Below are 18,147 nucleotides of genomic sequence, written 5' to 3'. Positions count from 1 at the left end.
TATATAACCTATTATTGGATGTAGATATACATTGTAATCTCTTTTGCTTAATTTTCACTCGATGAATTGTAGTTGATTATTTGGATGGCACCACTAGGTCTCCAGTCAAAACCATGGTGACTCGGAATACTTTTGCCATCATTTATATTTAGTGCAACAAGGACTAAAATACCAATAAAGCAGGACTATAATTTCATTGGTTTATGATTGAAATAGTGCTAAAATAGCTCCAACAACCCACTGTTGTGGTTGCATACTCTTGCCCCTAAATGGGACCCCTCAAAGGCCATATCGTCAATTGCATTTTGCTTGGTTGCACAAGGAAATACATTTTCCATGGTACACAAATATATAACTCCAAGAACTAGCACCGTGGCTATGATAGATATCCTTCTGTTTGCTAGCGTGTTGGTCATCATAGTCCTCCTCTTGTAATACATAAAATTAGGTAACGGAGCTATAACTCCAATAACTAGCACCATGGTCGCTCCAAGATAACCTTGAATTCTGGGTGATGACAGGTCGTCAGGCTAGAGACTGCACTGAGGTAATGCTCAAAATGATAGATTGCATCTCATTATTATGCCAAAAACCAATGTGGTGGTCTCTCTAAGCCAACCTATGATTTGCTTGGGCAAAGTTATGGCAAAAGGCTACGCAATGATAGGTGGTCAGGTTAGAGACTGTGCTGTGATGGTGTTCAAAATGATAGATTGCATCTCATTATTATGCCAAAAACCAGTGCGATGGTCTCTGCAAGCCAACCTTGAATTTTAATGATTTGCATGGGTGCGGTGCCCAGAGACAGGTGGCAAAGTTGTGGCAAAAGGTTGTGCGATAATAACTGGTCAGGCCAAAGGCTGTGCTGCATGAAGCAGGTAGAGATGCACGATGTAGTGCAGAGCTGCCATGTGTTGAGCTTTGCAGTGTTTAGAATAAATAGATTGCATCTCATTATTATGGCAATGCGGCATCATGACGTCGGGAAAATTTTCAGAAAAATAGTTTTGCAATTGGCTACACCCAAACAAAAATTGACCCCACAACTATGGTTGCCATTACTTTGTGGCCACAACTCCTTCATCCTTTCCACTTCTCTGAGGTCCTCTCATGCTCCCTTTGAATATCTCTCACTAATCAAATGCTCTCAAATGACGCATACCACATCATTGAGGATATACATGAGGTCTAGGTGGCAATTTATCTATAACTAACCACAATAAGGTAGCTCATGGGGTCCATCCCCAACATCCCTAGAAGCCATCCTAAATATATGCAACTACCTAGCTATATCAGGTGCCAATATTAGGTCCTCTTGAGCTCTCTTGACTGACACAATGAGGAGCAATAAGGATTTCTTATGCCAATGATAGGACAAAGATATTGTTAGAGCTATATATAGCTCGCCCACCCTCAACCCTTGTCCTCAATATATACATGCCTCTAGCGATGAAATGACTTCCTTGGGAGCATATAGTGCCTTGTACCTTCTTGTCTAACATGGTATCAAAGCTAGCACATGCCTCGATTGTGCTTTTATTCTTTTTCACGTGCTAGATTAGATTCTCGGATACCCTGATGTTTAGTATTCCTAGATGATCATTTTCCTAAGAGAAATTGAAACAATTTTTCTTTATTGTTACCGAGAATATATATCATCTTTTATTCATTGATTCTCCCTTGGATGCCTAGGTGCAACTGTGTCTTTGAATGCATTTCATCTTCACACCATGATTGGTCTCCCCCCTTTTCGAAGATGATGATAGTACACCTTGATTCCAAAGGATGAGGAATATTGCTGCATGTTTCTTATTGTTTTCCTATTGTTTGCAAGTTTTTATTTACTTTTTCATGATCAAATTCTATTGCACTCACTAGCGCAATCGATTTCATTGATAAAATAGTTCAAACTGATTACTTCACAATGCCGAGTTTGAATATATGCCACCTGTTCTAGAGGTTTTGTGGGAATTGATCATTTCTAGAGATTTTGAGGGACCTGATCAATTACGATGCATCGTCGTCCTTGGTTCTTGTTTTTTGGCTTGGATTGTACATTGCCACGTTTTCTCTTGTGATGGGTTTCCCATCTGCTTTGTTTTTTGGAGCTTTGATGTCCATTTTGAGAGCATTCCACTCTATTAGTCTTGAGGATTTTCATGCTTTTAGTGCATTCTTGGTCACTTGCATCTTAGAAAGCCTGAGCAGAGACAGCGCACACAAGACCTTTGTAAACTGCTAAGCTCACAAGGATGAAGTTCCAGCAATATTGGTAGCAACAAGTTGACTAATGAACAAGGACATGCAAACGGACAAGCTACTCTTTTAATTTGCTAAAAACAATGGACCAGCTTGTTTTCTTGATTTCTTGGTCGACACTATATACGTATGCACCTGTTCCAAAATAATCGTTGCTTTTCCAATCACATAACTAACACTCTAAAAGCATCTATGAGACACATTTACCGTGTAGGGCTAGATTACTCGGGCAAAAATTGCTTGGAGCTTACAAAGTCTACAATCGTGAATAAAGAATTGGCGCACTTGGAGCCTACACGGTCCACCATCATCAATACATTACTCGCACGACCATTGTTTGGAGGTTACATGGTCTACAATTGAGAGTTGGCATACTTGGAACATACACAGCCCACCATCATCAACATAGAGTTGGTGACATTTGTAGGATTGGATCCCTACACACTCTACCATCATCAATACAAAGTTGGAAATAGATGCATGATTGGCGACAACTGTAGTAGTCTCGCCATTTACAACAGTTCAGTAATCATCTAAGTAGTCTTTTCCTCGTTTGTAGTAGTTAGCAACAATCATATGCGACTCTCTTCAACAATCATATTAGCCTATGCATTGGAGATAAAAGGCGATATCATCCTGTTCTTCATGAAGTTCTTCTACACCATAGTTTTATTGTGTCTTGCACAATTGATCGTTTAAGCCATATTGATCATCAACTAATTATTGAACCTAGGTGATCTATTGATTGTGACATTTGGATTAGTGGCATTCATGCTTTAAATGGTCATGAGTATAGAAAAGATCAAAGCACACCATCCAATTAGGATCAGTTGTGGATGGTCACCCAAGAGCATAGTTCACACTTTGGTAATGATGGGGTTAACTACATTAGCTAGCAATGTCATTTAATGAATAGTTGCAAGTTCATAGAGCTACGATTGTGCCTTGGAGCTAGGATTGTGCCTTGGATCCAAATAGGCCCACGTTGATTTTGTAAGGCTGAGGAAAGAGATTGGTGTAAAGGGAATAGGGTTGCCCTCCCTTCAAAAGGTGACATGTATAAATGGCCAAATGGTTGACTTTGGTCTTCACTTGTTGGTTGCTTACATTGGAATACAAGCTCTCCTCCTTCTCTTTGGAGTTGTCTCTTGTTTCCTCATATTGCCTTTTTTGAATGCCATGTTCTCTTCTCCTATTCCCTTCTTCTTCTCCTCCTCCTAATCTCCCTTCTCCACTCCCCTCTCATCTCCTTCTTCTTCTCCGTATGGATTCATGATTGCAACAAGCCGAGAGTCACAAGAGCAACACTAGTAAATGGCATTGCTCTCAACCCAGAGTAGCTTGGAGGAGTACTCAATCGACATTCCTGCAAGATCCCCACAACACATGAGTCACTACCGGACTACACATTTTTTGTGTTGTTATCAAGGAGTCCAAGTGCTCTTTTGCATTGCATTTGCTTCTCTCATTACCCACCCATTGTTGAACACTGGGTATAGTAGAGAAAAGCTATTGCTTTTGGTATATAAGAAGGTGTGAGTGAAAGAAAGGTGTTGAAATGTAGTTGAAGTGATTTTGGTATTTTTGTAGTGTTCAAAGCTTGTAGAAAGGTAGATTGGGGGATTGCTAAGGTGTGTGTGATAGAGAATCCCAATAAAAAAACTAAGAAATGATGCTAGGAGTGAGGTTTGAAAGGGAAAAACACTCACTTTCTCCAAAACACCCTCTTGGTTCTTTAATATTGGTTTGAAGGGGAAAAACACTCACTTCTTGCAAAACACCCTAGGTATTGGTCACTTTTTATGAAACACCCTATTGGTCCTTTCTACAAAACACCCTATTGATCCTTCAAAAGATGTTTTTTCATTGAGTAGGTAGATCAAGTAGTATAGCACCTCCCATATGCAACAAATCTTGAATAGAAACTCCAAAAATCAAGGATATGTCCAAAATCTAGTCGACAAAATTGTGTCTATGTGTTGTTGCACTACTCCGGTCCCCCTCCAAAACCCATCAAGGATCCCCTACTTTCCAACAAGGGCAAGGGCACATCCTCCTCAACCTCGTCATCGTTGCAGCAGACACCCCCCCATTCTCAACCCCCAGTTTTTAGGCAGATTTTTAGGCGGATTCTAGCGGGTGGTGGATCGTGTTGGAGCATTTTGGAGCTTAGGTAGTGTGAACATAGTTAAGTCGCCACAAACCCCGCTTTTCACCAAGTGTTATGGACAACCATAAAAAAACACGCTCTGAGGTGTGTCATTAGAACATGCACATAGCCGATGGAAATGCTACTTTGAATGCATGTTGATCTCATTTATTTTGAGGCATGTGCCAAGTATCATGCCCATCATGATGGATATGTTTTGGTTGGTCAAAGTAACCATAAACCTTCTTTTTTACTAAGTGTTATGCACAACCTTCAAAAAACATGCTTAGACTTGTGTTATTTGAATACACACATACCCAATGGGAATGATACTTTTCATGCACATGAATACCACCTATGTTGAGATGCGTGACATGTATCACCAAATGTTATGCACACCTGTTTTCCCCATAGTGTTATGCACAGCCGGTCAAAAAATAGTATCTGAGGTGTGTTATTCAAACACATCAATAAAACATATGTCGACTTATGTTCAAAGTATTGTGCCACATGTTTTGAGGTGCATGCATTTTTCACCGAGTGTTATGCACAACCATCAAAAAACACGCTTTGAGGTGTGTTATTCAGATGCACATTTACCCAATGAGCATGATACATTGCATATGCATGAATAAATACCTATTTGGAGTTGCATGCAAAATATAGTGTTCATTGGATATGCTTTGGATGGCAAAGTTGCCATAAACTCCGTTTTTCACCAAATGGTATGCACAACTGTCAAAAAACATGCTCTGAGGTGTGTTATTCGAACACGCACATAACCGATCAAAATGATACTTTTCATGCACATGAATACCACGTATGTTGAAGCATGCACCAAGTAGCATGATCATTGGATATGCTTTGGATGGTCAAAGTCACCACAAACCTCGGGGAGGTCACTATGTATAAACTCTCTATATCACATGCATTCAAGGCTTATTTGTAAAATCCCAAGTATCCGTAGATTTTTCATTAATAAAATGTACCCCTTTTTTATACAAATCTGTAATTTTTTTTAAAAATCATTTTAAATAATCCCTTATGTAAGTTAAATTCTGTAAATTTTAGAAATTAAAAATATCCTTCTGTTGAACTCATGTGATAGGGTTACATAAGATGAGTGACTCCCCTGAGCCACAAACCCCGCTTTCATGAATTGCTCTGCACGCATGTCAAAAGACATGCTCTGAGGTGTGTTACTCAAACGTGCATATACCCGATTGGAACTATAATTTGCATGCATTTTAATCCCACCTATGTTGAGGAATGTGCCAAGTATTGTGCCCATCAGATATGATTTGGTTGGTCAAAGTAGCCATAACCCCCATTTTTTACCGTCTTATGTACAACTGTAAAAAAACATGCTCCAATCTGTGTTATTCAAATACGCACATACCCAGTGGGAATGATACTTTTCACATGAATGAATCCCACCTATGTTGATGTACGTGCAAATTATCATGCCCATCGAGTATGCTTTGGATGGTTGAAGTTGCTATAAACTGCTTTTTTCACCAAGTGTTATGCACACCCATGAAAAAACATGCTCTGAGGTGTGTTATTCGAATGCACACATAGCCGATGGCCAATATAATTTTCTAACAAATTAATCTCACCTATTTTGAGGCATGTGCAAAGTATTGTGTCTACCAGATGGCTTTGGATGGTCAAAGTCACTATAAACGCTATTTTTCACCAAGTATTATGCACACCTCTTAAGAAACATGGTTTGAGGTGTATTATTCAAATGTGCACTTACTCGATGGGAATGATACTTTGCACGTGTATGAATACTACCTATATTGAGGTGTGTGAAAAGTATCATGCCATTGGATATGATTTGAATGGTCAAAGTTGCCAGAAACCCCGTTTTTCACCATGTCTTATGCATAACTGTCCAAAAACATGCTTAGAGGTGTGTTACTCGAATGTTCGCATATCCGATGGGAATAATACTTTGAAAATGCATTAATCTCACCTATGTTGAGACATGTGCCATGTATCATGCCCATAGGATATGCTTTGGATGGTCGAAGTCGTGACGAACCCCATTTTTGACTAAGTGTTATGCACACTCATCAAAAAATAGTATCTGAGATGTGTTATTCAAATGCACATATATGTGATGGGCACGATACTTTTGGTACACATGAATCTCATCTATTTTAAGGTTCTTAAAAAGTATTGGGCCCATCAGATATGCTTTGGATGGTCTAAGTTTCTATATACCCTGTTTTTTACCAAGTCTTATCCACAACCATAAACAAACACGCTCAGAGCTGTTATTTGAGCGCGCACATACCCGATGGGCACTATACGTTGCACGTGTGTGAATACCACCTACATTAAGGTGCGGGCAAAGTATCATGCCCATCATATTTTCTTTGTATGGTTGAAGTTTCCATTAACCCCGTTTTTCACCAACTGTTATTTATCCACTCCCATAAAAAAACACATCCTGAGGTATGTTATTCGAATGCGCATAAACCCGATCAGAAAGATACATTGCACATGAATCAATCTTACCTATATTGTGCCATGTGCCAATTATCGTACCCATTGGATATGCTTTGGATGGTCAAAGTTTCCATAAACCCTATTTTTCACTAAGTGTTATGCACAACTATAAAAAAACACGCTCTAAGGTGTGTTATTTGAATGCGCACATACCTGATGGGAATGATACTTTTTGTACGTGCATCAATTCCATCCATGTGGATATGCATGAATAGTATCTTGCCCATCAAATATATTTTGGATGGTCGAAGTTGCCACAAATCCCATTTTTTATCTAGTGTTATGCACACCCGCCGTCAAGGAATAGAATCTAAGGTGTGTTATTCGAATGCGCACTTACCCGATGGGCACCATAATTTGCACCTACATGAATAGCACCTATGTTGAGACACGTGCAAAGTATTGTGGCCATCGAATATTCTTTGGGTGGTAGAAGTTGCATTAATCCCATTTTCATGAAGTGTTATGCACAATGTCAAAATACATGCTCTGAGGTGTGTCGTGGTCGCACATACCTGATGAACATAATACTTTGCATGCATGTGAATCCCACTTATTTTGATGTGCATGCAAAGTATCACGACCATGGGATATGCCTTGGATGGTCGAAGTTGCCATAAACGCTGTTTTTCACCAAGTTTTATGCATAACCGTCAGAAACACTTAAGTGTGTTATTCCAATGTGCAACTATCTAATGGGCATGATACTCTACACGCATGTCAATCCCACCTATGGTTAGATGCATGAAAAGTATCGTATCCATCAAAGATGCTTTGGATGGTCGAAGTTGCCATAAACCCTATTTTTCATTAAGTGTTATGCACACGCTAAAAAAACATGCTCTGAGGTGTATTATTCGAACCAGTATATACCTGCTAGGAAGGCTACTTTGCATGCACATAAATACCACCTATGTTGCGGCATGTGTAAAGTATTATTCCTATTAGATATGCTTTGGATTGTGGAACTTACCACAAACCCCATTTTTCACCAAGTCTTATGCACAACCATATGAAAAAACACGCTCTGAGGTGTGTTACTAGAATATACACATACTTGATAGGAATGATACTTTGCATATGCATCAATACCGCCTATGTTGAGATGCATTCCAAGTATTGTGCCCATTAGATATGATTTGGGTGGTCAAAGTCACCACAAACCCCATTTTTCCCCAAGTGTTGTGCACAACCGTGAAAAAACATGCTCTAATGTGTGTTATTTGTATGTGCACATACCCTCGATGGGAATGATTGTTTGCATGTGCATTAATCCCACCTATGTTCAAGTGCATGTGACAAGTATCGTGCCCTTCACATATGTTTTGGAAGGTCAAAGGCATCATAAACTCCGTTTTTCACCAAATGTTATGCACAACTATCAAAAAACATGCTTTGAGGTATGTTATTCATAGGCGCGCATACCCGAGGCACAACACTTTGCATGCACATTAATCCCACCAATGTTGAGATGCATGCAAAGTATTGTGCCAATTGGATATGCTTTGGATGGTCGAAGTCACCATAAGCCCTGTTTTTCACCAAGTGTTATTGCATGGGCCATACATACATAGATACATAAATAAACACACACACACACACACACACACATGTATTAAATTTAATGTAACATGTTATAGAGATTGAGACCCAACTTTTTCTTAACTTACATTGTTAATAAGTTAAGACAAAGTTAGGTCACAGTCTCTATAACATGCTACATTAAATTTTAAAAATTTCATTTTGTACTTTCAAAAACTTAAAAATTATCTTAATTTCTTATTAAATTATTTTTTTAAAAGAGTGGATTAAAAAGGAAAAAATATCTTAAAGTATGGTATCCATTTAAAAATGAGAGGGCCTTAAAATGAATAAGATTAACGCATGTGCAAAGTATGGTACCCATAAAAAAAATGCACATATGATAGGAGCACATCGATACATATTTTTTGATACTCAAGTATGATCAGTCATGAGAAACAAGAAAATATGCATGCCCAACCACGCAAAATGGTATTGGATAGGCATGATACTTTGAACATAGCTTAAATAAAATAATATTAAGGTGTGTGTAGATTATATACTACCCATAAGACAAATGCACATACAATGGAATCACGTCGATGTATAATTTTTTAATACTCAAATATGAGGCATTGTGAAGAACAAGAAATATGCATATGGTCCCACTATGCAAACACTATCGAATGGGCATGATACTTTGCACATGCCTTAAATTGACTAATATTAAGATGTGCACAAAGTATTGTATCCATTGGACAAACTCACGAATGATGGAAGCACACCGATGCGTATTTTTTTTATACTCAGGTATGATGCACCATGAAACAAGAAAATATGCATGGCCAGCCATGCAAACGGTATCAAATGGGCATAATAATTTGCATGGGACTTAAGTTGAATTTAAGGTTAAGGCATGTGTAAAGTTTTATATCCATCAAACAAATGCACACACGATGGAAGCACACCGATGCATGTTTTTTGATACTTAGGTATGAGACGTGGTGGAAAACAAGAAAACATGCATGCCCAACCATGAATACAGTATTAGATGAGCACGATACTAAGCATGGGCCTTAAAGTGAATAATTTTAAGGCATGTGCAAAGTATAGTACCCATCTAACATAGGCACATATAATAGGAGCATACAATGCATATTTTTTGATACTCATCTATGAGACGTAGTGGAAAACAAGAAAATATGCATTCCCAACAATGTAAATGGTGTTGGACGGGCATGATACTTTGCATGGAACTTAAAATGAATAATTCTAAAGTGTGTGCAAACTATTGTGCTCATCAGACAAATGAAAATATGATAAGAGCACACCAACACAGATTTTATGATGCTCATGTATGAGACATGGTGGAAAATAAGAAAATGTGCATGCCCAACAATGTAAATGGTATTGAATGGGCATGATACTTTGCACAAGCATTGAAGTGAATAATATTAAGGTGTGTGCTAAGTATCATACCCATCGGACAAAGGTCACTATAAGATCAAATGAAGACCATTGCTTGAAGAGGATGATGTAGAGATTTCAGGTTCCTTTATGAGTGATATAGAGTTGTTAGAGATGAAAGCTAAACTTACTATGCATATGAATAGATTATGGCATAAATTTCAAGCTAAGGTAATGCATTTATAGAACATACCCTTTGAGGCTTATAGTAGAGTGGAGGAGAATCTCCAAACATTTGTACTATAGGAGTAAGTTCAAGCACTATAGAAAGAGTTGTACAAAGTGAGAGAAAAAGTACCAAGTGTGTCTGAGCAAGAGACTTTATAGAAAATAATCTTGAAATAAAGAGAGGGATGTGCGGATCCCCATAAACTTTTTATTCAAGACAGGAGATGGATAGTCAACAATGTTTTACTTTCCCATCCTCCTCTAAGCTAACTGAAACAATGAATATTTTCATTGATAGTCATGAATGTGTGGATTTGAACACGTGTAAGTGGGGGGCCGTTGTAACTTTTCTGCCCTATGGCTACCAATGGGGAGGCTTTGTTGGATGCCACTCGGGGTACTTGCTATGGCTAAGTGGAAAGCCACGTTGGGAAAAGGCATGATATTGCATGAAGATAAGGGCGTCCCTTCAAACAAACTACTTTGGCTTCCATCTGATCCATCGTCACAATCGAATTGCTTATTTGCAATCAATTTTCTTGCTTTCTACCATGGACTCCATTGTCATCTTCGACTTCGACTGCACCATCGTCGATGTCGATAGCGATCCTTGGGTTGCCGAGCAATTGGGTGCCACTCGCCTCTTCGAGTCTCTCCGTGCTCTCCTCCCTTGGAACGACATGATGGTTGCTTTTTCCATCTCTTCCTTTCTTATGATCCCGGTTGATTAGATTCCTCATCATGGTAGATACAGTAATCGAGTAGGAGAACAGTAACGCTAGCTGCTGATGCTATCGTTGCAGGACGCTTTGATGGAAGCCCTGCACGCCCAAGGGAAAACCATTGACGACATAGCAGAAAGCTTGCATTCCATCCCTCTGCAGCCAGAAAAGATTAAGGCAATCAAGGCAGCGCATGCAATGGGGTACTCCTAGCAGGATTTTAGGCTATGCAAACGTATTGTTAAGCATTGTGGATCCTCAAAAGTCAAGTTTCGATTATGACGAGCATCTGCTTGATTACAGGTGTGACCTTAAGATTGTTAGCGATGCCAACGCTTTCTTTATCAAAACAATCCTGGACAAGTATAACATTACCCATCTTTTCAGTGAGATCTTCACTAATCCTGCTCATATAGACAAGGACGGGAGGTTGCATATTGGAGGATTCCATCCAAAGGACGCACCTCCGCATAGTTGCGCACTTTGCCCTCCTAACATGTGCAAGGTGAAGTAATCGGTGCTGCAATTACAAGTTCTCTATCGGCCGGACGGGGCAATGAAAGTCAGAGTCATTGAAGTTGAGTTTGTGACTTTTTTGTTGTATTGTCGGCGGTTGGTGAATCTATCAGGGAAGAATCATCGACATAATCCGAGTTGCAACTCCAGGACACGTCAAACGGATCATCTACGCTGGCGATGGCCGGGGCGATTTCTGTCCCTCATTGAGGCTCGGTGCTCGAGATTCCATTCTTCCAAGAGTAGGGTATGCCACGACACTTTTACTTCCCAAAACTCCTGGTTGGCGGTCTTGATGTTTATTGTCAATTTGGGGGCAGATACCCGCTCTTGGAGCTGCTCACCGAAAATGCGCCGAAGGTAAAAGCAAAAGTGCACCCATGGGATAGCGCCAAAGATATGGAGAAGGCGCTGCACGGATTGCTCTATGGGAAGGTATCCGGAGTCTATATCAATTTTAAGGTGCTCCCAGGCGTGGGAATTGGTCTTTGCTAATTTGGACAATAAAAAGATCGCAGAGGCATGTACAATGTTTCATACGCTCTTGTAACTCACAGATGCCGGAGAAGCTAGATAATTAGCAAGCCAACTGTGACTCAGAAATGCATGTGCTAACACGAGCATATTTGAGGAATGGGTAACTTGGGTAGCGGCCATAATGTAGCAGGTTACGTTTGGTTTCTGAGATAGTGAAGACGTAGCGTTGTGCTAATGGGAGACTTACGATGTAAAGATGATGAAGAGGAGGATTAAGGCGCTTGCGAGGATGCCGAAGGGAGCAGCTGCAGCAGCTAAGAAGTCTAGAGCAGCAAAGAGAACGCAGATGAAACGCAAGGCGAAGGCAGCGGTTGGGAAGGCCAAGCGAAAGGCCATGAAAAGGGTATCGCCAGCTTCAAAGAACAAGAAGAAGACTAGTAAACGATTGCCATAGCTACTGTGTACTAATAATTTATGAGTCGTATGCTACTAAAAGAGTAGAGCTACACATGGTGGCTATGCCACTGTGTACTAATAATTTATGCGTCTTATGCTACTACAAAGTGTAGAACTACACATGGTGGCTATGCCACTATGTGTACTAATAATTTATGAGTCTTATGCTACTACAAAGAGTAGGACTATACATGGTGGCTATGCCACTATGGCATCAACCTCTCCTCATCGTTTTTGAGATTGTCCTCAGTTTGGCACTACTATACTATACGCTATGGCATCAACCTCTCCTCATTGTTTTTGAGATTGTCCTCGGTTTGGTAGCTTTGAGTCTACTATGTACTTGGGAGCCTCGTTCTTAACCCCACTTGCATTTCTTTGCATCCAAATACTATGGAAGCATCGATCTCCTCATGAGTACAGCTAGCAATCTCAAAGGCCACAGCACTCGAACAACAAATTCTAAGATTGGACATTGACATGATCTTCAATTCTCGGTGCAAGCGGGTCACCATGCCACCTCTGACCATGGACGAAAGCCACAGTGTAAAGCTTTTCATCTTGTTTGTGGATCCTCATTCTTTAAACACAAGTTACGAACTAAGGGCCTATTCCCAATGCCTTAGGATTTTTGGCCTGCCATAGGAAGGCCTTAGTGAAGATGTGTGATAAGAAGGAAAACAAGGTATTCTTTTAGAAATTTCTTTTTATTTTAAGGTCCAGCTATGCTCCTTGTAAGAGGCTTTCAATGCATGCATTTAGTGACTTCGTCTTCTTTGGCCTGCCCCCCCTTCTCTCTCTCTCTCTCTCTCTCTCTCTCTCTCTCTCTCTCTCTTTCTCTCTCTCTCTCTCTCTCTCTCTCTCTCTCTCGCTCTCTCTCTCGTTCTTCTACCCTCCCCTCTCCCCTTTCTCTTCTCCTTCTTCTCTCTCCTCTCTCTGCTCCTTCTCTCTCTCTCTCTCTCTCTCTCTTCTCTCTCTCTCTCTCTCGGCAGGCCACATGAATGAAATTTATCTTGTTTTGAAACATTCTTAATTAAAAAAAGGAAATTGAATCTATTCGAATAAAATCCTTAAAAGTCCCTATTTTCAATTAGCTAACCAATAATATACCACATATTTCATTTCTACATGGTATACCGTATAAAGTAATCTTCTCATATAGTAGTAAGAAATACCACATTATGATCTATGCATTGACCAATTAACTAATCACCAAGGAAAATAATCATTGATCAATGGATTTTTATGTCTCTTCAAAGCATATCCTAACAAAATAAGTCTTTTAAAGACAAATTATATATTACGTTATCAAGTCAAATTTAACACATTGTTAGCTTATAATATGGCATAGGAGAGATAGTGACATATCATGCCATGCCTTGTGGTAGTTTTGTGAGTCATGCATGCAATTTCCAAAAAGGCCCATAAAGTAGCCCTTAAATTCACGTAATTGTAGGCACATATTAATGGCCCCCTTCTCTATTTATGAGTGATCAAAATCTCACATTACCATGACCTTTTGAATTAAAATCAAGATATTAATCCATTTCCTAGTTCTCCCTTTATGTGACCCTTTTGACTCCAAATCTCTCCTACTGGATAGATATTAAGACTTTGTAAGGTTTCTACTCTAAGAGAAAAGAAATAGAAACTCAGAGTGAATCTCCATCTCCATCATTGTTGTATGCATCATCTTCTCAAAATCACCTACATGTGCATGTTTTTGAACCTTTCATTAGAGACTTAGAAGGCTCTCACTCAAGTAAATCACTATGTCAGGGCCCTATATAGCATATGTGTCCAAGGTATCAATACAAACACCCTTATCTTACATACATCTTTTATCCTAACCTTTCATAATCTTTTAAAGGTTTCCTAAAATCCCAATTAAAAATCCCTTCTATGAGTATGATTCTATAAAAAATATGCAGATTTCCTATTAAACAAGGAAACCCTTTTGATGAATGCATGTGCTACATATTTTTTAGTGGATACCTTAGGGTATTTCATTGTTTCTAACATGAGATCCAAATCTCACATGAAGCCCATAATTACACTATCTTTTTGACATGGATGATCTAGTAACAAGTGCCATGTGGCATCTTGCCACATTAGCAAGGCTAAGTTGTGTAGCCACCTCAACATGACATATGGCATACTATCTCTTAAGCACATAGTGCCACCTCATCCTTGCCTTCTAAGAAAGTATAAAGCCCTCTAAGGGGCCTCTAAGACAATTTGCATTTTGCATGTCAACACTTGCATGCCATCTCATCACACCATGCTGGCTATGCATAATGGTCCCACTTACAAGTGCATATAATGCCACAACATCACCTCTTATGGGTTATACATGTATGATCAAGGGGTCCACTACTTAGAAAGCCCATATATCATGTGGGCTCAAGGGGTATTATCTATAAATCATAAGGCTTTGAAATTATCCCTTTTTCTATAAAAAAAATTATGACTTTTTCAATACTCCAATTCAAAACCCCCTTCAATAAGTATATTTCTATTAAATTTTGTGAATTGTTGCTATTAAAAAGCACCTTCTATTGAGCCCATGAGCTATATTTATGTATGATGAGTGACCCCCTTAAGTACGGATTCTTGATTTTGTACATTATTTTTTTAAACTTAATTTGGTGATAGACTAGTAATGGCTAGGCATTGAAAGATAGGTCAATTTGGAAAAACAGAGTCCACAAAAGCCAAACATTATAATGTCTTGTCTCCATGACTTTTGTTATAACTCGATGGGTACATTACTAAGAAAACCTACATGTATAACATGCGTTCAAGTGATATTTGAAAAACCCAAGACTTATGAAACTTTCATGAATAAAAGGACCCCTTTTCCTTTATATATGTACAGGGTTTTCTTTAAAAGAGATTTAAAAAAATAATTTTATAATGAAGTTTTGTAAATCCACCTTAAAATTTTGAATTAAAGACCTAATCATTTGAACTCACGTGGTATATTTGCACATTGTTAGGTGAACACTTCGAGTGTTACAACTATAGACCATGGTTGCCCTAATGAAGTCTACTTTCAAAATATTGGAATCACCTAATTTTAGATGGTCATATTTTAGTCAGTTTATATTTGATTTAAGTCCAATTTAAATCACTCTTAGAACGTAAAAATAAATGTTATTAAACCATATTTTATGCCATAGTCCAAATTTTGGAAATCATTATTCACAGCAATCAATGCGTGCTGGTAAGGATGCTCTTTTTATGGCCATATTTTGCTTAAATTCGGTCGAATTTCTTTATTATTGTTACTGCCTTGTTAGAATATCAAATACAATCATTGGAAATATATTTTGTCTATTTTTGGCATATTTTGGCAAATTATAAGAATCTTGGTCACTGTTTTAGTAGTTTTGGCTAATTTCTAACCTTGTGTTAATTTCGATCCATTTTTAGATGTGTTTTACTAGTATTTTTATTTCATTAAAAAAAATAGATTATGGAAGATCAAAGGGCCTATCTATAGTTGATTGCACTTGTTGTGTGTAAGAATTGAAACGTCATATGATGAGATGCTCTTTTTGGGGCTAGAAAATTAAAGTGGGTGATAACAAGAATGGAAATTGGAACTTCAATATTATGAAAAATAGTGGAATTGTATTATAAAATAAGAAAATAGACTAAAAACCTAACATCATCTTCAATAACACCTCTAACACCACCAAATCCACTTCTAAAACTCACCAAATAACAAAATTAGTGGAATGAAAAAGCACAAGTAGCATTCAATTTTATAACTTAATGTTGATGACATTATTTTTTTACAGAGAAATGTTGATGACATTATAACAATTTTGATTAAGAAAGACAAGCAGTCAACTATGGATGGAAAGTTCTAGAAAATCAATGTCTAGAACCATTATGCTTGCAAATCAATGACCAATGCAATTAAATTATAGATATAAATAGGTCTTCATTTCTTAGCTAAAATAAAGCACATAGCAGATGAATTAGCATATTGGTTAGCGATCAAGAATGAAGGATTAGTTTCAATTGTAGGATGCACATTGATGGAGCCTTTGGCTATGGGAGTGGGGTCCCTTTGGGAGGTCTAGTGGGACATGAGAGAGTGGTTTTGGCCATCTAGAGTAGGCCACACAAAAGCGAGGTGGCCTTTTTCTCTTACACGACATGGATAGGATGGCATCTCTAGATGGAGGCAACGACATGGATGGGAGAGAGAGAGAGAGAGAGAGAGAGAGAGAGAGAGAAAATCGGCCAAGCAAAATGTGAATGTGGAGGTGAGAGCTACATTTTGGATGGAGTTATGGTCCAGCATATGGCCATAGAAGATCTCCTACTTCTTTTGGATGATCGCCCATGGGGGCTTACCTATAGGCCCTTGGCTTGAGAAAATGCATGTGGATGGTCAATGGCACCATGGATGGATGGAGTTCTAGAGTGATAAAATCCATGATCAAGCATTCTCCACTAGGGAAAAGGATTTCATACATGGAAAGCCACTTGTGTAGTTCACTATATGTAAATCCTCTGTATCACCTATGTCTAAGACCTAATTTAAAAGTCCTTTATCTACTATGAATTTTTCGTGAATTAGATGCACCCTTTTTTTATTCAATTTGGGAATAAACTATTCAAATGGTACCCATTTGTAGGTAAAAAATGTGCAAAAAAAAGATTAAAAAAACTACTTCTGTTGAACCCACATGTGCTACACTTACATGTTTATGAGTGACCCCCCTGAGGAATGGCAAAGGCTCAATAATCAATCCAAAGGAAACTATTCATGCAACCCTAACAAAAATGAACCAATAATTATCAATATTATCAATTTCTTTATCAAGTTATTATCATTAGCATTAAGGTCCTTCCATTGATATGGAGAGATTGTATCCTAAAGGCAAAGAAAACTTTGGAAGATGAAATAATCAAAGAAATACTCCTTGAAAGACAGGATTAAGTATGAAGAGGGGGAGAAAGAGATAATGATATGAGGGGAGAGGGCAAAGCTATAGAGAATGCATACTATCTTAGTTGAAAAGAATGAATATATACATATCCCTTTAGAGTTAGGTTTTAAACCCTTATGCCTTTTTAGCACTCTTTTGTATTAGTGCTATGCAAGTGTTATGCACAATATAGCATGATGTTGTCAATATGAATGGTCAAACACCTTCTCTCAAGATCATGGTTATGGAGATTGAATAAGGACTTTAACATTGCATTCCATCAACCCCCCTTACTCCTTCCTTTGAGTCAAACCAAGAGTTTATTTATTTTTCTTAAAATCTCTTTTGCAAGAGGTTTGGTAAAGATACAACTTTCGTTTAAACACTCTTTCTTCTAGTAGCGAAGTGCTCTTTCTAATGTACATCAAGACTCTTTTGGATGAATTCCAATGTGATTATGTTGAGTTTTCTTGAATTGTGCCACTGAATAACGAATAGTATATGGATTTGTGATAGTTAGTTATATATATAGGATATCTAATGAGATACTAATAGCGTTGTGTGATAGTCAAATATATATAGGATATTTGATGAGCTACTAATAGCGGTTGTCCTTGATTGTAGGCTTTGATGAAATGCAACTAGTCCCAACTACTAGTGAATGTTCATTAAATCCTATTGATTGAATCAAACAAAATACCCTAGACATATAAATCTCTTTTTCTAGAACCAAATTATTGATTGATGGTGGGTAATAAAAATGTGCTTATAATATCATTTCAAGAAATATAAACAGTTGCAACAATGCCATCTATTTTTCCAAAAAGTATAATAAGAAAATATAACAGCTTGTATGGTAACACTTATAACAATGTGTAACAAGAAACAGCTTATCTTTCCCTTTGTTGTACTGAGATTCTTTGGGTTGAAAACATAGTACAAA

The 18,147-nt window shown here is 38.2% G+C and overlaps 1 protein-coding gene across 1 annotated transcript; it reads left to right on the top strand.

Annotated features, from left to right (window-relative positions):
• The first annotated feature begins 10,635 nt into the window (after positions 1 to 10,635).
• LOC147880016 (thiamine phosphate phosphatase-like protein) lies at positions 10,636 to 12,253 on the top strand. Its single transcript, XM_087371641.1, has 6 exons — positions 10,636 to 10,770; positions 10,888 to 11,009; positions 11,110 to 11,311; positions 11,436 to 11,569; positions 11,643 to 11,757; positions 12,041 to 12,253. Exons 1-6 carry the CDS (start codon positions 10,636 to 10,638, stop codon positions 12,251 to 12,253), a joined length of 921 nt encoding a protein of 306 aa, XP_087227767.1.
• The last annotated feature ends 5,894 nt before the right edge of the window (positions 12,254 to 18,147 follow it).

The sequence above is a fragment of the Dipteris shenzhenensis genome, chromosome 33 (assembly GCF_047967505.1).
Source record: "Dipteris shenzhenensis isolate YYH24624 ecotype China chromosome 33, Dip_SZ_1.0, whole genome shotgun sequence".
NCBI classification, from domain to species: Eukaryota; Viridiplantae; Streptophyta; class Polypodiopsida; order Gleicheniales; family Dipteridaceae; genus Dipteris; species Dipteris shenzhenensis.
This window is presented reverse-complemented; position numbering and strand designations above follow the sequence as displayed.

Coding starts and splice junctions, on each gene's coding strand:
- LOC147880016 (XM_087371641.1), top strand. CDS start 10,636: ATGGACTCCATTGTCATCTTCGACTTCGACTGCACCATCGTCGATGTC. Junction 11,312..11,435: donor GCCCTCCTAACATGTGCAAG/GTGAAGTAATCG, acceptor TGAATCTATCAG/GGAAGAATCATCGACATAAT. Junction 11,570..11,642: donor TCCATTCTTCCAAGAGTAGG/GTATGCCACGAC, acceptor ATTTGGGGGCAG/ATACCCGCTCTTGGAGCTGC.